We start from the raw sequence: 25,468 nt of genomic DNA, 5'->3' as shown, positions 1-25,468 counted from the left end.
TAAACCAGGACCCTGGCACCATCAGCTATACTTAAAGCACTACCCTTGACTTGCTGTGCCTCACCATCAAACTTGACAACTGAAATATCAATGCCGTCCCAGACTCAATGTGCCTGTTCATGTTATAATCTAGACACTCAGCCATACCTCCTACTGTCCAGGGACAAGCCCTACAGCCAAGTCAATCCCTCTAGCATGCATCCAACCTGATTCTGGCTTTCTCATCTTTCCCACTTGCCCAGTAGCATCCCAAAATGCCTCTCAGGCAAGCCCTTCAGAGCTGTACCCCTTTATGTAATGATGTTTACTTTGAATTTATATTAGTTCACACAAACACTCAGGAAATAAATAATGACCCACTAGCCTATAATTTACTTTTTTCCAGACTATTAGCTCTTTGGGAACAGAGTCGTTGTCTTATTCAGCATTTTTTTAAAAAGTTTTTTGAGCATCTGGCCATTAGTAGACTTTCAAAGATATTTGCTACATGAATGAATGGATGACCACAAACACTGTATGGCTCTTTCATCATTATCCAAACTTCATGCTGCTCTCCTAACTTATTTCTTTTTGAGATCTGGGTTCTAAATGAGGAGGAATAAACCCAACTCCTGAGGCAACTGATTTACTTTTGTGTTAATTTCTCTAAATTTTGGTGCTGGAGCTGATGGCAAAGGTTCTCCATAGCAAGAGCCAGGAAATAGTGTAGACAGAAGGGAGACAGTCTTCAGAGAGATTGTGTTGAAAATACACTTTGCTATTGTAAGCCAAAGTGTGCCACGTGCATAGATGATATTATCATGACTCCAATCTTCATTCATCTGAGATTCTAAGTTCTTTCAAAAATTGCAAGAGTATTATTAGAAGATTCCATTTGAATCCAATATTATTTACTAAACGTCTGATAGGAAGCAGTGAAATGAGTTCCCAGACGTGAAATAAATGTCTCCTGAGAAAAGAGCTCTTCCTCAGCTGATAAACAGGTACAAGAGCCTTTAAAGTTTGGAATGAAGAACCGCCAGCCTTTGGCAGTGGTTCTGAGACTCTGAGGAGGTATCACTCACCAGCACAGTTCCCCATGAGGTTGAGGAACTGCTCTTCCTTGCAGCTGGTCCTGCAGTTTCCAGCATTAATAGTGACATGAGGGTGACAGGAAATGCAGTCAGATTCGGATGGGCCATGGCACTGCCTGCAGGTGGGGTGGCATTCTAGGGGGGAAAAACAAGAATCAGGATGGGAATTAGCAGCCCAGCATGTAAATACATGAAATATTTTATGAACTCCACAAATTATATTCAGAACACAACTCAAATAACTGCTCATCTTTTCTTTCTTTTTCTAAATATTTTTTTTACTAATTTCAGAGAGAAGAGAAAGAGAGAGAGAGAAACATCAATGATGAGAATCATTGATTAGATGCCTCTTGCACCCCCTACTAGGGATAAAGCCAGAAATCAGGCATATGCCCTCACTAGGACCTCCTGGTTCATAGGTCGATGCTCAACCACTGAGCAACACCGTTCAGGCAACACTACTCATTTTTTGAAGATTCCTGATCAAGCCTGATGTATCCTTAGGCCTGACCAAGAGAATGCATTTTTGGAGTCAATGAAAATGCCATCCATGAATAGAACATGGAATCTAGAACCATAAAAATTCGAGTAACTGGCCACACATTCCAAGGGGGCCAGCATGACCATCCCCATCTACGGAAATAAGAAAGTGAATATCAAAGTGACAAAACAGAAAAGTGAGTGGTAAGACTCCCCCGCCCCAAAACATCCGGATTCAAAGGCAGCAAGGCAGAGAAAAGAGGGAGACTTTGCTTCCCACAAACTCCTGACAGGCAAAGGGGAAACTTTCTACCGCAATGGATACTGAACCTTCTCACTAGAGTCAGGTGGCACAACTTGGATGCCTGTTTTAGTAGCAATACTCCATTAAAGTACAGAGAACAGAAAAAGCCCTCTTCCTGGAGGTTATCATGAGCTGCGTTTGAAGTTCAATTCCTTAGACAAAATCATGCCAAAGTTATGTTTTCCCCAGAAAAAACACCAAATTCACAAAAGGCACTACACTGGAAGAGAACCAAGTGAATCACAGTAGGTGTGGGCAATAAAGATAAGGATGGCAAGGAATAAAAGCAGGTTGCAGCTGCAGCTGCGTGCGCACTGCCAAGGCAGCAGCAGGAGTGAGCGCAGAGAAGGAGATGTGAGGATCTCTCTGCCAAGGACCAGGAGGTCTAAGCATGTCTGGTTCCAAGAGGAGGGGAGCTGGGTAGCACTTGCTGGAACTGATGACAAAGAATTCCCTTCTGGCACAGAGCTGGTGAAAAGCAAAGGCATGGATTTCAAATAAAATCACCTGCTTCTCACTTCTTCTGGCAAGAGACCAAAAGAAGATAAGGAGATATATATATATATATATATATATATATATATATATATATATATTCAAGCGAGAAAATGAACTGCTGATTAGGCTTGCATAAACAGCACCCCTTCTACATTCCTGAGGCTCTGAACTTTGAAAACGCCCATCCCAGAGATACTAGTGTTCTCAAGATGGTTTCCACCTGCCGAGTCGCCTCCCTGCCAGAATATTTCCAGTGACCTTGTGACCCTGGCCCTTGTGGTACCATCCACCCACTGGCTTCAAGCAGGCAGAGGCACAGGCAGAGAGGAGTCAGAGCTACTCAGACTTTACTCCCCAAACCACTTCACACACACAAACCACTGGGCTAGTGTGAAAGTGCAGGACAGACAATGGTTTTCAAGGACACCACCAATGACAAACCAGAAACACTCCCCTCTGAGCATGATAGAGAGTTTAAAGGAAAGCAACCCATCAGGGGCCTGGAGAGATTAAAAAGGTACTTGGAAGAAGAAAATTTCAGAAGAAATATCATATTGATCTTCAATCATCTAAATCGGTGTTCACATTAAATTTCCTCTTTGGAGTTTGAGGCTAGAGGAATCTAACAAGTATTAATTTATCTTTAAAATATTTTACAAATTTACTACATGCTTTCCGACTCTAGAAATACATGTAATACAATTTCATAACAGTGGGCTTTTTCCTATAAGCTGGTGTCAACAAGTCTATTATTAGAAATAAAACAGTCATCATGATAGAATGTGTTTAGTCTTCTTTCCCCCTGTAGATACAAGAAAACACAGTGCTACAATGAGGTGCTTACATTTTAGCATTTTGTCAATTCCAATTAAATCCCCGCACTAATCTCAACTAGTAATTTCTAGACTCTCTGTCACTGAGACATGAAAGTGCTCTTAAAAACATATGGGACAGTCTCTCTAAAAATAAACAAACAAACAAAAAACCACATATGGGATGGACCTGTCAAGGAAAAAAATAAATACCTCTCTCTCCCTTTGCTTTATTTTATTTTTTAAAAATCTTTATTGCAACCGAAACTGGTTTGGCTCAGTGGATAGAGCGTCGGCCTGCGGACTGAAAGGTCCCAGGTTCGATTCCAGTCAAGGGCATGTACCTTGGTTGCGGGCACATCCCCAGTAGGAGATGTGCAGGAGGCAGCTGATCGATGTTTCTCTCTCATCGATGTTTCTAACTCTCTATCTCTCTCCCTTCCTCTCTGTAAAAAATCAATAAAATATATTTTTTAAAAAAATCTTTATTGCTGAGAGTATTACAGATGTCCACCACCACCACCACCACCACCACCACCCTTGCCTTTGCTTTATTAGGCTATAGCCAGGGGAAGTGGGGCTGAGAAGTGCAGAGGTCACGCCCAATGCCCAATCCTACACAGATGCCTTGGAGCCTGCCGTCACACCCATCCCTCACTGTATGCGCAGGGTAAGCTGGTTCTAATTCGTCACTTCCTCCATGCTTCCTTATTGGAAGAACCGAATTTCTCTTGTTCCCTTTACTCCTACGAGTTCTAAATAGGGACTTACAACCCAGCCCTTAGTCCCATGGGTATGACAATGTTTCTAATTATAGTGTCTGGCCGCATTATGAAGACAAAACAGGGGTACAGGGAATATACCCCAGCATGTCACATACTCACCTGTACAGCTGCCTTCCTGGTTAAAGTACCCATCCGGGCACTGGGAGAGGCACTGCCCCTCCATCAGCACATGGGAAGGCCAGCAGGCTGTGCAGTTGTGCGGGCTCTGCCCTGCACACCCGAAACAGGATTGGTGACAAGCTGGGAAGACAAAGCAGAACAGACAATCAGGAAAGTCGCCATACGACAAGTGTGGGTGCTCTGTCTCTCCCGTTAGCATTCCTGGGTTGAAACACATTCTGCACATTCATTTCAGTTTCCCAAGGACACATCTCACACACTTCTTTCTAAAGGCCATGTCCTGCGAAGCAAGCATCTGTGGCTCTCCGGTTAAATAAGGCACAAATGCCACAAAGCAGAAATAGCTATTTGCAGAGTCACACATTTCTTTCTTCCCAAGTTCCCATTCTCAGAGAATGTCAAGTAAAGAGCAGGAAATCATAAAAGAGGTCTTCCTTCCCCCAGGACAGCTCCCCCACCATCACCAGACAACGAGCTGTTGATCGGGCTGCTCAAAAATTAAAGAGAACGGTGATGGAAGCTTTACTCGCGGATCCCCCAAAGGTTTATGTGGTACCCGCTCTCTGATCGCACCACACAGGTGAGAAGAACTGGCCAACGTTTTGCACTGCCGAAACTAGCCGCACCAACAGACGCACAAGCAACTATCTGGAATAAAATGAATGGGAGACAGAGAACAGCACAGAGAATAAGAGTGTCACATAGCCACTCTATGTGACCTTGATAAGTTATGTAATTTCTCAAGGCTCCTACTTCCTCATGTGCACAATGAGAATATGAACTATACACTCTGCATGGGGTGTTGTGGACACTAATTGGGTTGATGCATGTCAAGTTCTTATGCTAGTGCTAAACACAGAGTAAGGGTTTAATACATCTTAGCTATAATTATTACCAGTAAACACTTTTACACAAGTACTCGTAGGTTTAGAAAGAAATGTGGAAAGCAAAGAGAAAGAAAACATCTCTGCTGGCCTACATCAGACTTTTAAGGATAAAAGGAATATTTGCACCATTTCCCAAGTGTGGCCAGTGTCTTAATGATGCTTTTTTTTTTATTTTCTGTGTTTCTCATGCTTTGATATCAGGGGCCCTATTGATCCTGGAGAGATTGCCCCTTTCAGGCTAGCCACTTTCTAGAGATGGTAGGTGACTAGCCTGTGAGCACGCCTTTCATCTGCCTACTAATCAGTCCAAAGTCCATACCCCCATCACCTCCTCTGAGGATCATAACTATCCCTTGGTCCTAATTACTCAAATGCTGGGTGCCAGACAGCCCTACACCTGGAGCCCGCTGGAATTATTCAGACTAGCCAATCCTAAGCCTGTGTACCCTGCCTCACTTATTCTTTCCCAGTGAAACCTAAATAAAGGCTCTTGTTTCCTCCTCACTCCCTCGCCTCCTGACCGGCTCAGGTGCTTCCCTGTGTGGCCCCTACATGGAGTAATGTACCCTCTCCTCTGAGGAATGTGACTAACAAACTGTATTTCCAATAGCAATTGTCTGCTAATCTGTTAGCCTTACCAAATCTGAATAAGAAAATAGCCTGATATTCACCTCCAATCATTCACTCATTCCTTACTAGAGGCCTGGTGCATGAGATTTGTGCATGGTTAGGGTCCCTAGGCCTGGCCTGCAATCAGGGCCAATCTTCCCCAGCTGTTAGCAGCTGGTCCCGCCCCCTACCACCACCGCCATGGTTGCCCTCTGTGTGTGGGGCGACCTGTGGGGTGATCAAGGCCCTGGTGCCGCCCATGTCCACCGCCACCCACCCCCAGTTTCCCATTTCCCATCAGGTGATCGGAGTCTTCTGGCCAGGGGCAGGGACCGAGAGATTGGCCAACAGGCCCCAATCTGACGATCGTGGCCTGCGGGCTGGGGGCAGCTCCTGCGTTGAGTGTCTGCCCCCAGGTGGTCATTGCGTGTCATAGCCAACCAGTTGTTCTGCCATCCGGTTGATTTGCATATTATACTCTTATATATATATAGATTATCTGTCAAGAAAGTCTAGGTGCTGGGGATACAACAGTAAGATAAGAACTGGCTCTTACCCTTATAGATGACCCCATGCATTTCAGGGCATGTTCTGTCCAATGGACAAGATCCACTGACTCAGCAACATCACTCTGAGTCCTCTGTGAAATACCCAGAAGACTTACAGACGAACAGCTTGGAAGAGTGGAATGTGATTTTATACTACTGCAGTCTTCAAAAAACCTTCAACAAAAATGTCACCTACAATCTCAGATGTACATGGGGCTGAAATAAGCCGTGCTGTCCTGGCCCAGCAGTACTGGCTGTTACAGTATTAAACTATTGTTATATGGCTGCTCTATGGCCGCTTTCCTAAGCCTTCCAATGGTCCCCTGCAGCTGTGGCTCCACCCTAGCACCCTGACTCATCAATAACCCAGCACCTAAAGGGTTAACACCTGTACAAGGAGCCCTCAGGGCCCTGATCCTGACCCAAGACCAGGGCCCATTCCCACAGTACCCTTACCACCCTGTTTGATAAGTATTTTAATTATTATCCCTGAATATGCTGTAGAGCTTTATATTTATTTAGCAGTTTTTATTACTACATGAAAAACAGAGCTAGAACCACAATTTAAAATAACTTCTTTTTTTCTAGATGACCTTGTTAATAGCTCTATTAGCACAAATCACAATTAGAAATTTTCTTCCTAAGTATTTTCAGAATCACTATAAAAGTGTTTCTTCTTTAAAAGACAAACAGGTAGCCCAGCTGGTGTGGCTCAGTACTTGAGCGTTGACCTATGAACCAGGAGGTCACGGTTTGATTCCCGGTCAGGGCATATACCCAGATTGTGGGCTTGATCCTCAGTGGAGGGCATGCAGGAGGCAGCAGATCAATGTTTCTCTCTTAACATTGATAGTTATATATCGCTCTCTCCCTCTCCCTTCCTCTCTGAAATCAATAAAAACATATTTAAAAAAGACAAACAGGTAAACTGACATTTAAGCAAATATTATTTAAAAGGGTACACATTAGCCCATTATTTAAGACACATTTAACACAAATGAAGCAGCACGCAGTGAAAAGTCAGATGGCAATATGTCAGTAACAGCGAAATTATATTGTTGACACCGAGTTTCCAGGATGATCTGGAGGAAGCAATTAGAAGCAATATAATATTTTCTATTTAAATATTCCTTCAATAATGCCAATATGTTTGTACTAGGCTTTAAAAGATTGTTAAATTTTCTAGTTCTTCCTGTTATACTCCCCTAATAAATAATAAATCAAAGCATCTCATTGTGGAATTGAAAACTAGGGAAATATGAATCAATGCATTTTGAGCACACAGCATATTCCATATCATTCCATTTGGTCACAAAGTCAATGTGATAACCTGACTCAATGTGAATAAGGATATTACTGAATTATATAAGGAAAGCAAAGAGGACCAAGGAATTGAAAGGCAATGGACCAAAAATTCCAGGGGAAAGTCCCTTTGCCACTAACTAGACCTTAAAGAAATACGCCCCAATGAACTGATCACCATGGCAGCCTTCAGAACTACCTTCACTGGAAATGCTCAAGAGCCAGGTGGGAAATCAGCTAAACTGTCATGTGGCACAGAGGGGAAAGGTGACCATCCTCTCAAAGTGCCTTTTTCTCTATCATGCTCTATTTCTGTAAAGACAGGCAATCGCATCTGCATCTTTACCACAATCTTATAAAACTTTAATTCTGGTGGTGGAAATGTCCACACCATCTCACTGACTTTTATGAGGCCTGATCATTCCGTGGACGCTGACTTCATAGCCAGCGTTCTGGTGTGAAGTCTAAGATCCTTCAAGGAAGAGTAACTTCATTACATAGTATATATGGAAAGGATTGGAAAGAAGGTCTATGAATTATTTCTCCACATACTACGACATTTTTAGAGAGTAGCTTTCCAGTTGATGGCTAAGTATATTTCTGAAGAAGCAGAAGTGAGCTGCTTAAGTACTAAAAGTGTCCCTTAGATGGTTGTAAAGTCCAGTTGACCTGACTCTGGTAAATAAATAAATAAATAAATAAATAAATAAATAAATTTACCTAAGACAAATATTATCATTTTTTATTTGCTCAATTTTCTATTTAAATTAGACAGCAAACACCACTACTTATTTTTTTTCCCTTTTAATGATATAAAGAGTAGTCCAGCATGCATATTTTTATATCATATAAGATTTCCTGGCTTTTCATGTCAAAACAATTTTTGAGGTAGGCCTCTCCCGAATTATGATGTAAATATGAAAATTCTCTATGATATACGGTATGAGTACTGTCATAAGAAATGAAAACTGAAATGAGTGAAGTCAAATAAAATCAGTTTCCCTCTTCCCTTCACCCTCCTATTCCTTATTAATGAACATGATTTCACCTAAGTATATTGGGAATGCCTTAAGAGTAAAAATCACATCTTTTCCATGGAAATATTGGCAATAAACGCTTCTAATTCTATTTCTTTGGTCATTTCTTTTTTGCCTTTCTCTATTTATGTCATGAATATTAGAGCGTCCCAAAATTGCACCCTCTGCCCTTTTTCTTCTCATTCTCTGGCAAACTAATTCACAGCTTTAATGATGCCCTACATGCCGGTGAGTCCTAAATTTATGTGTACAGCTCTGACTTTTAGTCTGAACTCCAATCACATAAATCTAACTGCCTAAGGGATATTTTTACATGGTGTTTCATCAGTACCTCATACTCCAAATTTCTAAAATACTACTCATTACCACTTCCAAGCTCAACCCATACCTACTTAGTGTAAATTATGTCACATTCCTTCTCTCAAAAACTGTACTTATCAGCCACCACCAACCCCACATCCTCTCCCCTACCTGGTCTCTCTTTTGTATTCTCTGCCTCACTTGGTAGCCCCAACATTCACCAAGAAACTCGTGCTGAAAACCTTAGACTTCTACTTTCCATCACTACAACACATCCAAGATACATTGATTTTTACTTCTTAAGTCTGTTACATCTAGCTCAACCTCACCATCCCCTGGTCCCTCACTCATGATATAAGTGCCAAAGCTTCCTAACCAGCCCCACTCTGTTTTCATACTTACCTGCCATATAACCATCAGATAGATCTTTATAAAATGCCAATTGACTAAATTGTTCCCCTTCTTAAGATCTTTTCATGGTTCTCCAATGCCAACAGTGTCAACTCTAAGCTCCTTGGCCCAGCGCATTAAGCACTTCATGACATGACTCACCCCACATCTCCAGTGCCAGTCCCCACAATTCACTGCTTTGGCCTTTACACTGCAGGAATACCAAATACACTGCCCTTCGCCAAACACGCCATGCCTTTGTCCTCGCTGTTTCCTTGGCCTAGAAGGTCCTTCCCCTCCTTTTCCCCTGGTGAGCTCCCATCAATCCTTCCACAGACAGCCTGATGATACACTGTCCCCCAGACAGAGTCAGTCTCCTTTGCTTGGGCTCTTTCTGTACCTGGCCCCTACTGCCATTCCAGCGTGCTGCCTGTTCTTTTAATTACTTGTTCAGATGTCAGTCTCCCCTACTTGATCGTGCTTCCTTAAGGCATGGTCTGTATCCTTTTCATCTTTCTATCCCTAAAGCCGAGTACACCCAAGCTACAGAAGCAAGGAGGAGGAAGTGAAGAGGATTGAACATTACCAGAAGGCATGTGTTTGGAGAGCTTATGCCAGCACTCTGGGGCCTACATTAAAAAGTACTGCTTAATATAGCAGCCGCGTCTTTTATTAAATTAATTCAAGGGAACCCCAACTTCATAAATAGTAACATACTCTTAAGCTGAGCAGGCAGACTCCTGCCCATTTATTTCTTTAATTAAAACTCTTTGCCTTAAGGCCTTTGGTGAATCTTAGCAACAGCTAAATAGATCAAAATACTCACAGTATACTTTGTTTCTTCCCATTTATCTGAAGCAAGTTAATTAATTGACCAAAATAATTGGTGAATTTGTTATTTAAAAAGAAAATTGGTGTTCCCATCCACGATGGTGACAGCAGGTTCCTGAGCTCACTTCCTCCCACAGACACAAATGGAACAATTCCCTCTGAAAGAATCCAGCAACTAGCAGAGCAACTCCTACTATGCATCAGCAAAGGAGAAAAAACCCTTATCAACCCGGGTAGGAGAGGCTGAGGCACTGTTGCCATCTACTCTACCCCCAGAACAGCAACAGACAATGCCAGGGAACTCCCCACTCCCAGCTTCTCCCTGAGGAGTGAAGGGTTTGGACCCAACATCTAGTGCCCCAACTTTTAGGATTTCTATCTGAGGGATGGGCCCCCAAAACTATAGGGCTGAAAGCCAATGCGGCCTTGCTCCCACAAGATCCATCAGACTACAGAGAATAAAGAAGCAGTTCTTAATGACTTGCAAAGACTCGTGGAAGTTGTTCCCCAAGCTCAGAACAGAGGCAGCAGTCAGAAACGCCCATCTCCCAGACTTCCCCTGAAAGAGACATGTCTGCATTTCTTAAAAGCTGTAGCCTGAAGGTCATACATCTAACTTAACAAGACTGTCTGTGATGTCTTCCCAGACCTGGGAGGCTGGCAGACACTGATTCACCCTCTCCCTCTACCCTGCTCCAGGTCACTGGTGTCTCCCTGGAAAGAGCTTGTGCACATGTCTGATGCCTGACTTTTGCTGCTGCCACCCAAAGGACACACCCCTGATAGTCTGGCTCTGGTGGCCAGCAGGGCGTGGCGTTCCTGGGTTCAACAGGACTATAGCAAAACAGCTATCCTCCTGGGCTCAGAGGGAGTGAACATAAACATCTCTCAGTGTTCCCCCAAAAGAGTGAACATAAACAGCCATCTCTCAGTGTCCCCCCCAAAAGAGTGAACATAAACAGCCATCTCTCAGTGTTCACCCCAAAGAGTGAACATAAACACCCATCTCTCAGTGTTCCCCAAAAAGAGTGAACATAAACACCCATCTCTCAGTGTTCCCCCCAAAGAGCGAACATAAACACCCATCTCTCAGTGTTCCCCCCAAAAGAGTGAACATAAACACCCATCTCTCAGTGTTCCCCCCAAAAGAGTGAACATAAACACCCATCTCTCAGTGTTCCCCCCAAAGAGTGAACATAAACACCCATCTCTCAGTGTTCCCCAAAAGGAGTGAATATAAATACCCATCTCGCAGTGTTCCCCCAAAAGAGATGTTTTTACATACTTATAAGCTGCTGCCTGGTGACCCGGCTTTCAATCAGCCTGCATCAAGGGGCTGCCTAGCTTCCTCTCCTTTGGGACACTGACAGGTCTTGGCATATCCTCAACTACCGGGAGCCACTAAGAACAAAGGTAGCTTGGGTGATCACAAATGTTTGAGAGACAAGCAAGAGCTATGGCGGCTGAATGATGAGGTTCAGAGAACAGACTAGTGATTGGGATGGGGGATGAGGAGGGGGGCAGAGAAAATGAGTGAAGGTGATCCGAAGGTACAAACTTCCAATCATAAGATAAACAAGTCTTGGGGATGTCATGTACAGCACGGTGACAATAGCTAAAAATACCATATTGTATATTAAAAAGTTGTTTAGAGCAGGGGTCCTCAAACTTTTTAAACAGGGGGCCAGTTCACTGTCCCTCAGACCGTTGGAGGGCCGGACTATAGTTTTAAAAAAAACTATGAACAAATTCCTATGCACACTGCACATATCTTATTTTGAAGTAAAAAAACAAAACAGGAACAAATACAATATTTGTATTTGCATGTGTCCCGCAGGCCGTAGTTTGAGGACCCCTGGTTTAGAGAATAAATCTTAAGAGTTCTCATCACACACACCAAAAAAAAGTGTAACTATGTGGTAATGAATATCACCTGAACTTATTGGGGGGATCATTTCCCAATATGTCCATATATCAAATCATTATGTTGTACACCTTACACTAAAACAATGTCATGTGTCAATTATATCTCAAGAAAGTTGAAAAGCTTTAACTATTGATATCAAACTGGTATTAATTTTGTGCAATTTTGCCCCATGCAGTAACACCCAGCTTAAGAAGGCAATACTATGTTCAAGACTGAAAAAGGAGGCTTGAAAAAATTTAGTTGCTAAAATTTCCCTGATGTTTACCTGACCAAATGCCGTGAGTATAATGAAAAGGCTGCTGGTGTGGGGAATGGTGGCCACTGGGATGTTTGCTACCTCCGCATTTTTTCTTTAAAGCAGTTTCTCCTGACATAATACATTAGACAAAGTGTAAGTTGAATTCATTATCGCAGTAGAGAGTTCATTTTTAACACAAAGCTTGTAATTTAAAAGTATATCATTTTCAACCTCTTGCTGAACTGTTTGGGAATTGAAAGAATCCATCATTAATTTGCCACAGAATCGAGGCAATTACATGGCTAAACTAATCATCCTGATCATGTTCATATCCCTTCCTGGTCACCATTGCCAATTGTGGACATGGTGATTGAACCGCATCATTAATTGAGATGGCCTGGCCTGAAATTAAATTGTAAAACTCTAGTGTGAAATGAAGAACAAGGCATCTGGGTTTGGAAAGAATATTTTGTAAGCAACTATGTCCTCTATTAGATACCAGGATCATAGGTAGGATTTACAGATAAAATAAAAATACCTAGTTAAATTTGAATTTCAGGTAAACAACAAATAATATTTTAGAATATCTCAGGCAATATTTGGGAAATACTTATACTAAGAAAATTATGTTTTTTATTTGCAAAATACAGGGTGGGGAAAAAGTAGGTTGATAGCTGTGAGTACATGAAACAGAGTTTATTACTGTATTATTATTTATTCATTATTGTATTCTTTTTCATACAAACAACTATAAACATACTTTTGCCTCATCCTGCATTTTTATTTCATAATTCTGTATTTTTATTTGCTAAATCTGGGTAACTTGGTAATAGATTAGTTTCTTATCTCTATTTTTTAGAGTTTCTGTGGCATATATATTGTTGGCAATGAGAAGAAATAACCATTGGAATTAAAAAAAACAAAACAGTTTTAGTTAGAAGAAGCATGCCAGAGATAAGTGATGTGCTCATCTTCTTTCGTTAGAGGTTTTCCTTCCTCAAACTCTGGTCGGTGGACCAGGAGCAGCAGCCTCACCTGGGAGCACATCACAAATGCACACACAGACGCCACCCAGACCTACCAAATCTGAATCACATCTTAACACAGTCCCAGGAGACTTTAATGAAAGGCTCCACTCTACAAGCTCAATGAAAAGCTATCTTCAAAATAACTGAATCCTTCTCGAGAGGAAAAAAAATCCTCCACAAGAGTGAAAGGAGAATCTGAGACTGAGTTGAGCAATCTGACCTGAAGCCAAGAACATCAGCGAGAGAGGAGAGGCCTCCCAGGGACAGGAGCCCCAGGTACTCAATCTTGTCCATCCCCCACGTCTGTTAGGGCCCAGGCCTAGCACCCAGGGGCATGGAAAACTGGTGGGGATGGATTTTTGATGTTGTTTTGGAGAGCATGGGATTTTACTGATTTGTAATTTGTTTTGTTTGGGCAAGAGGGCTGATGGGTGTTTCTTGGGCTTTTTTTTTTTTTCCTTTTAACTTGAATTTGTCAATACCAATGAATAATCAGTTAAAACGGGTGAGATCTACTCTAGGTAAGATTATTAAAATTCTTCTTTATATATATATACACCCAGCGACCGAACGGCAGAATGGCCAGTCACTATGATGCTCACTGACCACCAGAGGGCAGATGCTCAACATAGGAGTTGCCCCTGGTGGTCAGTGCGCTCCCACAGTGGGAACGTCACTCGGCTGAACATGAGCGGTGTTCCCACTGCAGAAGCAACTGCTCAAAGGGCAGGTCCACAGCTGCTCAGCTGACCAGGATGAACGGCGCTCCCACAGTAGGCCAATCCCCACAAGCCACAACCCCCACCAGTGCACGAATCTGTGCACCAGGCCTCTAGTATTTAATAAACATGGACAAATTTGGTCAATCACCAAATGCCTCCAAATTATCTCACAATTAGTAATGGACTCCCCTTTGTACTAGCACATCTTGCCACATGCAGGAAAACTAGAGACCACGTGAAAAAGAAGCATAATGTCAAAGCCCATCTTCTGAGGTACACAAGTTTCAGAGAATGAGCAAAGACACAGGATCAACTCATGAAGGTGGCTGTCCCCATCTTGCCATAGCACTTCCACCTTGGAGGCCACCTCAACTCCGTCCCTCCTTCCCCATTACCTTGTGTGGGCATTAGAGCATAGATCGGTAGCCAAGTGTGAGCCATGGATTTTGTTGCTGCTCTTGTTATTCATTTATTTCTTTATTATCCATTTCTCTCACCAGAATATAAATTCCATGAGAGCAGGAGTTTCATCTGACTCATTCATGAGTGCACCCCAGTGCCTAGAAAATGCCCGACACCCAGAAGGCACTCCGCAAACATTTGTAGAAGAAATGAATAAAGATGTCCTACAGCTAGGAATACACGGTGTTCTCTCTGGTCACTGCTTATTAATTTTATATTTTTTCATTCATCAATCACAGACTTGGACTTTAGTCTAATATCTTGAATACATTTTTGCTTCATTTTTCAGTAGATAATGCCTGATTGTGTCTTGTAGCTTGGAGTAGAAACTTTTATAATAATAACTCTGATACCATTTCAGAGGGTAAGTAAGTTGCTTCTCACTTTCATTAGCTGCAGTGATATTCTGATCACCCCATGCTATAGTCTCAGAAAAGGGAAGAGGAAGAGTTCTGGAAAACAGTTGTTTTTCTCTTCTTTCTAGAAAAGCACTCAAGATCAAAGGCACTATAAAATAAATCCATAATGGCGTGCACACACACACACACTCACACACACTCACACACTCACACACACACCTCCAGCCTTTCTAAATGTTCTGCAAAGAGCAAGGACATTTCTGGGGCTGTGTGAGGAGAGTCCCGTGCAATCTCATAGCACTCCCAGGGCCTGATTTCACAGACACACTCCGGCAGAATGGAAAATGGAACAGATTTGGGGAAGGCAGAACAGTTTCCAGAGATACAGGATGAGTGACAGGAAATACATCAATCAACACACTTGCTACTCAGGCAGGGTTCGAAACAATTGGTGTTTGCACTCAGTTTCCCAATGAAATCTTGGGCAACTCAATTAACCTCTTTCTGCCACATTCTCATCACTTGTAAATTGAGTACAACAATCTATCTATCTAGCTGCGATTGCACAGGGATTTGGTAATAAATGAGAGTAGACAGCTCTATGTGTGATACCTAATAATATTATATTAACTAGCATGAAATCACGGGGCTACAAGGACTCAAGAGGTCAAACTAGTCCTTTCACTCGGGACCACAATGAAGCCATTCCAGAGGGATTAGATGTAATCCTCTTTTTTAAAAAGTGTCTGTATAAAGAAATTCCCAGAAAACACCCCTTTGTTCATTTATAATGACTCACTCCTGCACCCTTAGCACACGGTGCTTCTGCCCTTCAGTGATGAATACAGTAGCATCCTGGTTTAGAGCATGGGAACTGGAGACAGGCTGACTTATGTCCCCCTGGACTCCACTCTGCCCTGGCTACATGACTTTGAGCAAGTTACGGCCTTAACTTCCTCAAGCCTCCGTCTCTCCTCTAGTTGTGCCACTGACCCCATAAGGTTGGCATCAGGACAAGTGAGTAAACAAGTATGGCGTGTTTCACAGCGCCTGGCTCATGATTTGTGTACCAAATCACCAGTAACATGATGTTCTGGCTGAATAACCCTGGTCCCTATAATTTCTATTTACAGTATAACTTAAAATGTTAATCATTTCATTTTTATGATAGTGCTGCAAACTGTAGAAAGAAGCTAACTGTGTGGAGCAGCTTGGGGAGATTTCTTCTCCATTGCTTCTGGGATGCAAGGGGAAGGCGGTGTGACGTGCTTTGGAAGGTATTGGCTCTCTCAGCAGCAACAAAGATCCTCCTATTTCTCAAGTGCTGTGGAAACAGAGCCAGGGGAATGTAAGGGACCATAGAGAATTTGGGCAGTGCATACATGGGCAGTAACCCGGATGTCTGGAGAGTAGTGACCCTTCCCCCAATTTTTAGATATCAATGTAAACACCCTGGGGTCCTGGTGCTTCCCAGGGAGCAGGAAGTTACCCCTACAGTGTTCCTGAACACCTGAGTATATGGCTGAGGTTTATACCATTTGAGCATGGGGGCTTTACCAATTTACCAAGCGCTTTCACACTCCTAACCTCCTCCGGCCCTGGTAAAATGCCAGTGTGAAAGAAAATTATCCCTCTTCTAGTGCAGTGAATGCAAAGGCTCATGGAGCTTAAGTGTCTTGCCTGGGGTCTCTACATTCCAATCTGCATACTTCCTACTATGCCTATGACTCACTGCATCCAAGATCTTTTAGCCTAACCTTGAAATCCAGCATTGCCATGTGAGAGTGTATTCCAATGTGAAAGGGAAGCCACATTAATAAATGGGCCTGTAGGATACAAAATTGCATCTGCAGCATGTTTAGAGTTATGTTGCAAAAAACTCGAAGCTATGCAGAGAAAAAAAAAATCCTCATGTATATTACAGCAAAATGGTAAAGGCAAGTGGGCTTAGGTGGTAGGTGGTGGGCAGATTATTTTTATACAAATTTATTTAATGACGCACATGTTATACTTACAGTGGGAAATACGAGTAATAATTTTTTTCAGGTAGCTTTAGAATCAAATAATTCTCCAACAGCAAGGCAGCTTCTTGTAGGAAATCATATATATATATATATATATATATATATATATATATATATATATATATATATATCCCCTTTATCTCCTCAACCACTCATTCTTGACCTAGCTATTAAATCAAATTATTCAGGATGACATCAATTTTCTATAGATATGCCAAGGCAATGACAGGAATCACTTCTAAATTTTGACAGAAGTCCAGATTTTGCCCTGAAGGAACAAATTCATATTCCGAGTAGCAAATTAGAAGAAATAATAAACAGAATTCTACATGAGCACTGAGTCTTTCTTAGCTCCTCATACTGGCCTCTGAAAGAATTCCTGTCTGGAACTTCCGAGTATAACTTTGGGGACAGTGTGGGGTGAAAGGAACCAGCTCTTTCAGATCATCTATTCCTCACAAAGGGAAGGGGAACATCAGTGGGGCCCTCTTTGGCATGTCAGCCTTCTGCTTCATCCATGAGCATCCCAGGACCGTACTTATATGAAAACACAGACTTTCCTGGCTGTGGCTTCACCTCACAGGATCTCTGAAGTAGTAAGGCCAGAAGGTACCTAACGTTTTCTCAAATCATGATCACTCACCTTCACACAGCCCAGTGTTCTCCAAGTAAAACTGGGCTCTACAGTGAGACAGACACTCGCCCGAGCTGATGTTCACACCAGACAGCGGCTCGGCTTGCAGTCCTTCCTCTGGCTTCTTGCACTGGGTACAGTGAGAGCGCTCTGGACCCACACAAGTCAGACAAGAGGAATGACAGGCTGCCAAAAGGAAAAGAATGCAGAAAACAATCCCAGGGTCATATATAGGTTGCAACCAATGGGGGGCTATCATTAAATCAAAACCACTAAGAGAAGTTCACCAGATACATCCTTCCAGAATACTGTTTTTCTAGTGTGCTATACCAAAACACAAGGTGATAATAATAATACTTGCGAAGGGCAAAATGAGGGTGAGGCTAACTAGTCATATCTCTCAGGTCCTGTAAGAGCTGCCTAGCGAGATTAAAAAGAAAAACAAAACACAACACAAGAATAACAGCAAAATGGACAATATTGGCTTGGTTCTCCAGAGAAACACATTCACTGAATGGCGATTTAACATTATGTCTTCAGTTTTTATTGAAGGTTTTAAGAAGCATTCACATAAAGGCTATTGCTGTGTTTTTTGCAAACATGGTCATTGTGATATTGTCCATTATGTTATTCATCACCCAGTATATAGGGGTCCAGACGACAAATTCCCTTTAGAATTTATGAGAGGAAAGGCTGCTCTTCTAAACAAGGAAGAGGCCTCTTTTGAGCAGCCACGATAATTTCATAATCCATCACAGCTCCTTGTTTTCCCTGGCTACTGGTGGAAATCAAAGCCAAATGGAGTACATGAGTTCTCTCGGGCCCACATTTTATACAATTAGCGTTCCTGCTCTTTAAAAGACTCACTACATTCTCCTTTTCATAATATTTATTGCAGCTGCCTGTTTTAAAAACATTTTGCTTGTAACTATTCTGAAGCTCTTTTCTAAGGTGCCCTGTGCATAAATAAATATAAGTTAATTTCATTTGAAGTGTTTGCTCCCAATGCTCTAGTTCCAAAAAGCTGAAATGATACTGCCCTCCAAAGGAGCCCAAAGCCTTTCTTGGCAAACAGCTATTTAAGCTTTTCCATTTTCCTCAGCCCAGAGGCATTGCTGGTGACGCTCAGTGTGCTCGGCAGTATCATTAACAAAAAGAGCTTCTTCAGGGAAAAACAAAACGAAGACTAAGGAAGACATTAGCAATGCTAGAAGAATAGAAAAGGGAGAAAATGAGAGTGGTTCTAATGCATGGCAAAGGAAATGGCATCCCTCTAAAGGATGGCCAAAAACATCATGAACCTGTGGGAGTCTTCACAGATATTGAAATGTAATTTTTCAGATTATCTCTTGGTAAGAAAAAAAAGCATATACTGTATATATTGCCATATAAGACAGTGATGGCGAACCTTTTGAGCTCGGCGTTGTCAGCATTTTGAAAAACCCTAACTTAACTCTGGTGCCGTGTCACATATAGAAATTTTTTGATATTTGCAACCATAGTAAAACAAAGACTTATATTTTTGATATTTATTTTAGATATTTAAATGCCATTTAACAAAGAAAAATCAACCGAAAAAATGAGTTCGCGTGTCACCTCTGACACACGTGTCATAGGTTCGCCATCACTGATATAAGATATACCAGAGAAAAAGCTGAACTGAAAAGTAACTCAGGTCCTGAGCGGGGAGTTCAGTTGGTTAGAGCCCTGGATTTGTGCATAAGATTCCCGGTCAGGGTATATACAAAAATCAACCAATGAATGCATAAATAAGTGGAACAACGAATCAATGTTTCTCTCTCCCTTTCTCTCTCTAAAATCAATCAATAAAAATATAGTAACTTAAATCTATGTCCTTTTAGATGGGAAAGTCACTTAAGAATACGATGACATCAATGATACCTTTGCAGATCCCGCGGTCGGGGTAGAAGCCCTCTCCACAGTTGGGCAGACAGTGGCCTTGGCGCAGAGCCCGAGAGTGGGCGCAGGCTGTACAGTGAGAGGCCCTGGGTCCCGAGCAGCTGGCACACGAGTTATGACAGACTGAGGAAGAGAGTGAGAGATGAACACAAAGAGACCCAAGTGACTTTAGAGCCCACTTCTTGGCTGGGTTCGGTATGTGCTGGGAAGCCCTCTCCTCCATCACTCTCAATCTCTTTTCAGCTCTCACACCAAATCAAAAGAAAAGATGTGTTAGGGGGTGATTATATCTCTAGAACTGCCCACATTGCCCAATTACCCACTTTTATCCATGTTATACCTATTTATATCTATATTTACTACTAGTTATCCTTTATTTAGTATTTGTATTAAGTGTTTTATACACATTACCACTTTTAATCTTCACAGTAATATTAAGAGATAGGTATTATTAATACTAGTGGCCTGGTCATGAAATTTGTGCACGGGGGGGGGGGGGGGGGTCCCTCAGCCCAGCCTGCACCCTCTCCAATCAGGGATTCCTTGGGGGATGTCTGACTGCCGGTTTAGGACATCCCTCTCACAATCTAGGACAGCTGGCTCCTAACTGCTCACCTACCTGCCTGCCTGATCGCCCCTAACTGTCTTCCCCTGCCACCCTGATCTCACCCCCAACTGCCCTCCCCTGCCAGCCTGATCTCACCCCATCCCCAACTTCCCTCCCCTGCCAGCCTGATCTTGCCCCAACTGCTCTCCCCTGCTGGCCTGATCGCCCCTAACTGCCTCTGCCAGCCCTCTCCTGCTAGCCAATTTGGTTCTGATTGGTCAGTTTCTATGTCAGTCAGCGTCGAAAGCTCCGCCTCCTAGGCAGCCATTGGCTCCTCACAGTTCACCCAGATTTGGTTCTCATTGGTCGGTTTCTATGCCAGTCAGCATCTCCAGGCCTATCTTTAGGCCTGATAAGAGAGGCGGGGCTGATCAGCAGCCCCCACCAAGGCCCTGAAACAGACACACGGCTGCTGGCAAAGCCCAGAAAGAGAGAGAGAGGGGCAATGGCTGATCAACAGCTACCATGGAGGCTACGGATCACACCCTGCTCTCTCTCCGGGCCCCTCTCCAGGCCTGATCTGCAGCTCCCTCAGCAGTCAGTGCTGGGTTGCTGTGCCCACACCAGTGGCAGTCAGTACTGGGTCGCCATGGCAACCCAGCACTGACTGCAGGACTAACTTCCAGTGTTTGGTCGAGCTTTCAGTCGGTTGTTACGGACCTTGGGTTTTTACATATTAGGATCATTTTAAAGATGAAGAAACTTGTCTTGGGAAGTTAAAATATTTACCTAAGATCACAGGTAATTAGTAGCAGGTCTGGAATTTAGCCCTGGGTTTGTCTGAATCTAAAATTGCCCATCTGAATAGGGGTGAGTAGAAAGTTCATAGGTTTGAGTGTTGGGAGCAGTGGAATTTGAATTTATCTATGCCCTTCACCATGTCTGGGTATCTCCAGGCCTAGTTTCCTTGGCTTACACACTGTGAGAAGTTGGACTAAATGATTACTTAAGGTACCTTCAACTTGGATATTCTGAGACTCTAAGTAAGAATTACATTTAAGAATCTGACCACTACAGCCCTAACCGGTTTGGCTCAGTGGATAGAGCGTCAGCCTGTGGACTGAAAGGTCCCAGGTTCGATTCCGGTCAAGGAGGACATGTACCTTGGTTGTGGGCACATCCCCAGTGGGAGGTGCGCAGGAGGCAGCTGATCGATGTTTCTCTCCCATTGATGTTTCTTAACTCTCTATCCTTCTCCCTTCCGCTCTGTAAAAAATCAATTATATATATATATATATATAAATATATATATATATATATACAATGTCAGACACACACATCTCCTTTGGTCCTGGGTGGTGGGCAAAACATAGGTCAACAGTTGTGAGTATGCGAAACACAGAGTTTATTCCTGTACTATTATTTATATATTAATTATTGCATTATCATTTATTATTATTATTAACCTACTTTTGCTTGCCCCTGTAGTATTTATAAATGCCACCTAAGGAATGATTCTGTCATACCTTTGATCTAAGTTGGTGATGGTTTACAAGTACACAAGTACACTATGAAGGTCTTAAAGATGTTCCTGGCATTTCAAAAAGACCAAGTGATCTCTAATGATTGATTAATATACATATATATATATATATATATATATATATATATATATAAGTTTTTAAATATTTAATCACTCTAGTATCTCAGCATCCACCCCTGTCTCCCATTCCCATACCACATACATGGAGATTCTCTAATGAAAAAGCTATTCCTTTTGACATTTTCCCATTAGACACACAGATTCCAAAGTGAGCAGATACAACTCCCAGTCTAGTCAATGATGATTATGACAATGATGGCCCATGTCTTACCTTTGCATCTGCCAGTGGCATCAGCATAGTATCCACCAGGGCATTCAGAAATGCACTTGCCATCATGCAACACTGCCTTCTCAGCACAGGTAAGGCATCTGGGACTATTGGGGCCACAACTTTCACAGGATTGGTCACAAGCTAAGGGAGAGGAAAACCCATTAGAGAAAGTCAATAGTGAGCCAACGGAGCAGAGAAGTCTATTCATTACAACGTCCACAGTTGGTATCGACATAGTAATCTCATTCTCTGACTGCTCAACTGAGTGCTGTTTCCTTGATTCCAATATTTCAAAAGATCTGCATTTTCTGTCTTCACAGTTGAAGAACCAAAGAATTATTCATTGCACTAAGCATAACAAATACTCTGAGGCATTCCACCCCCTCCAGTGTATCCAATGTAATAAAGGATTTAAAGTTAAAGTGGCCTCAGAGATAGAGCTGCCAGATTTAGCACATAAAAACACCAAATGCCCCGTTTAATTTGAACTTCAGATAAATAATGAATAATTAGTTAGTTTAAGTTTGTCCCAAATATTTCATCTTTTATCTGGCAACCCTAGTTGGGGAGAGAATTCAGAAACTCAGAGTTCTTCTAAGCAAGGTTATGCTACAAAAATGTTAAGTTGTTGAACTCTCTCAATCTTCCAGGATCTACTCACTCACTTATGCATTCATATGAAAGGTCAGGAAAGGATTTGTATAATAGCGACCCTTGAACATTGTCTTGGGAAGTGAATCAGAGTGTGCTCAGCTAATGGGAATGGCCTCAGCAGCAAGGCAAGGGAAGGTCCAGGGCCTGGCAAAAGTTTGGGCTGTCCAGAGAAAAAGCAGCTCCATTCAGCTGGAAAAGTGGACAGGGCCAGACGATATAAACTTGTATGCCAGACTCTACAGTCTAGATTCTCATCTTTATGGAAGGAAGGCAGCAGGAGCCCTTGCCAAGTTTTGATTATAATAGAAACATCGCCATATTGGGTATAAGAAAGATTAGTTTGGCTTCAGTTTAGAGGATAGATTGGAGAGGTGATGAAGGAGAGTTGGGGGTCTAGCTGGAAGACTATGGCCATGCTCACAGAACAAGATGATCAGGGATTGAATCAAAGCTGTGGAGAAGATGATAGATTTGAGGCCTGTGTAGGAGAAAGTGTCTCAGATGGACTCCAGGGGTCTGGCTTAGGGGATGAGTGATGCCACTCACAGAATGCAAGAAGGAGAATGGTCGTGAGGATTCTCATGGGCTGTTTTGGATAGGTGCCACCCAGGAAACAGCCCGATTTATAGTTCTGGAGCTCTGGGGGAGACCTGGGGGTCATCACATACAGGTGGTTGTTGAAATCAGAAGTTAGTTGATTTATTCAGGAAAGGCATAAAGGATAAGGCAGTAGTAGTCAGGGATCTGAGAGCGCCAACATTTAACGGAAAAAGAAAAAACTAGCAAATGTCACCAAGAAGAAATGACACAAAGGTAGAAGAGAAAACCGGAGTGTGATGGCTGAGAAGCTGAGGGGAAAAAAGTTTCAAGAAGGAAGTGATTAAAGTGCAGAAAGGACAAATAAAGTCTGAACATGGCTCACTACATTAAGACATTGAGATATGGGTAACCTGTACCACTACCATTTAAGTGGAGTCATTAGAATGAAAGTGAAGGCCATGATTATTAACTGTTCTCTTAAAGGCTCCTGGCTGTGAATGGATGGGGACAGAGAGAGAAATAATTAAAAGGGTAAGAGGATGTTTTGTCTCTCCAATATTGTAAAAGCTCAAGGCAAGTATAGACCCAAAGAAAGGTTTTTAAAAGAGAAGAGTTTAAATAATTCTTCAAAGAATACCTAGGAGGAAAAGGGACTGTACATTCAAAAGTACAGAAGGAGAGATTAGCCTTGGACAGTCCAGAAGAAGGCCTCCTTTCCTGAAAGTGAAAGAAGGTAGGTGAGGGTAAATGCACCAGCAGGTAAGTCTGGGACTCTATCTACTCTATACCCATTGGTTAAATACTTTAAACACAAAACAGACCTTCTCACTATTAGAGAATCAATGCTGAGTCTATTCTACCTGTTCTTTTCATCCACTTACACCATGCTAATCTCCTGAAAAACATTTTAAGACCTAGGCAAACAATATGGCCAAATGTTCCATCCTGCATTCTGAAGGATTCAGCATCTCACTAGAAGCAAATGTGTAAGGCAAGATAATATTCAGTAAGTGGACAAAGACAATGATCTCTATACCAAAGAAAAAGAAAATCACCCTCTCAACTCATAACTGGAACAAAGAAGCAAACATAAATCTGAAAAGCATCCTTCCACCCACCCTCCATAAAAATCTCCAAAGTTTCTAATTCTGGAACTGACATCTCAACAGAGCAAAACAATCTTTAAGCTAAGTGGATTTCCCCAGAAATAAACAGTAGCAGAAATTTTTTGAAAATGTAGAGTTGACCAACAATAAAAAACATTATAAGTCAAACATTTTTTAAGATCCACCTAATGTAATAAAGTGTAATTTGTAAATTTAAATAAAATTATTAGAAGATATCATTTCCTCCCAAACTAGTCTATAACTTCAATATAGTATTAATAAAAATTCTAGCTGTATTTTATTAGGAATTTAATAAACATGTTCTAAAGCCCATGAATAACTAAGTCAACTTCGAAACTGAAGAGACAAGAAAGGGAAAATTTACCCAATCAGGTATTGAGACATACTGCAAAGAAACAGAAATTAATGAAAATATAAAACAAAACAATGTGATCATGTACAGGACAGAAATTTAGACTACTGGAATAGCTCAGAGACAGACCTATGTGCACACAGAAATTTAATCTATACTAATAAAAGGGTAATATACTACTTAGACCGGACATCTTCTGGACAAAGCCACAGCGGCTGCTGCTGCGAGGGCCTGGCTGAGGCTCAGGCAGCCAAGGCAGCTGGCAGTGGCAGCGGCAGTGGAAGCAGCATGATGGGGCGTCGCCTTCCCCGGTGCCTTCCCATGATCAGCTGCAGAGGAAGGCCAGATTGTGGCTTAGACTAAGCTGTCAGTAGGATATCCCCTGAGGGCTCCCAGACTGTGAGAGGGGGCAGGCCAGGCTGAGGGACACCCCCCCACACACCAGTGCACAAATTTTCATGCACCGGGCCTCTAGTATACAATAAAGATCAATGGAGATGGTTAGATTGAATTACTAGATGATCTTGGGAAAACTGGATCATGAAATGAAGAAAAATAAAACTGAATCCCTACTTAAACCCATATCCATAAGTGGACTTCAGGTGGTTCAAAAAAGTAAGTTAAGATAAAACTGTCTGGTTAACAGAAGAAAATGTAGAATAATTTCTTTGTGAACTTGAGCAGAAAAAAAAGATAATTCAAGTTCAAAATGGGCAGAATTCTTTTTGAAAATTCAAAATCAAAATGTTGAAGTAAAAAATGATGAATTAAAATTTTCTGTTCAACAAAGGGCAGCAGAGTAACAGCTAAAAGGTAAAAAATTGGGAAATATTTGCATATTTGAGACTGACGAGAGTTAATACCTATAACATACAAATAATTCCATAAAGTCAATAACCAAAAGGCAGAAAGGCCCTGCATAAAACAATGGGGAAAACATTGTAAAATGCAATTTATAGAAGAGGAAACACAAAAGTCCAAAAGGAGTTGAAGATATTTTCAAGCTCATTAATAATAAAAAGGATGCAAATTAAAATGGGATGTCCCTGTATACCTATTGACCAGAGAAAAATCTAAAGCTTGA

General features: G+C 42.0%; 1 protein-coding gene across 1 annotated transcript in view; it reads right to left on the bottom strand.

Annotated features, from left to right (window-relative positions):
- FRAS1 (Fraser extracellular matrix complex subunit 1) overlaps positions 1 to 25,468 on the bottom strand; it is a 268,392-nt gene that overhangs the window by 182,029 nt on the left and 60,895 nt on the right. The window contains 5 exon segments of the mRNA XM_023750302.1: positions 1,065 to 1,208; positions 4,052 to 4,192; positions 17,380 to 17,556; positions 19,273 to 19,413; positions 21,712 to 21,852. Of these exon segments, the coding sequence (XP_023606070.1) occupies positions 1,065 to 1,208; positions 4,052 to 4,192; positions 17,380 to 17,556; positions 19,273 to 19,413; positions 21,712 to 21,852 (744 nt within the window).

This window comes from Myotis lucifugus, unplaced genomic scaffold (genome assembly GCF_000147115.1).
Source record: "Myotis lucifugus unplaced genomic scaffold, Myoluc2.0 scaffold_12, whole genome shotgun sequence".
NCBI lineage: Eukaryota > Metazoa > Chordata > Mammalia > Chiroptera > Vespertilionidae > Myotis > Myotis lucifugus.
Note: the sequence above shows the minus strand (reverse complement) of the source record. Positions and strands in the feature narration are given on the sequence as shown.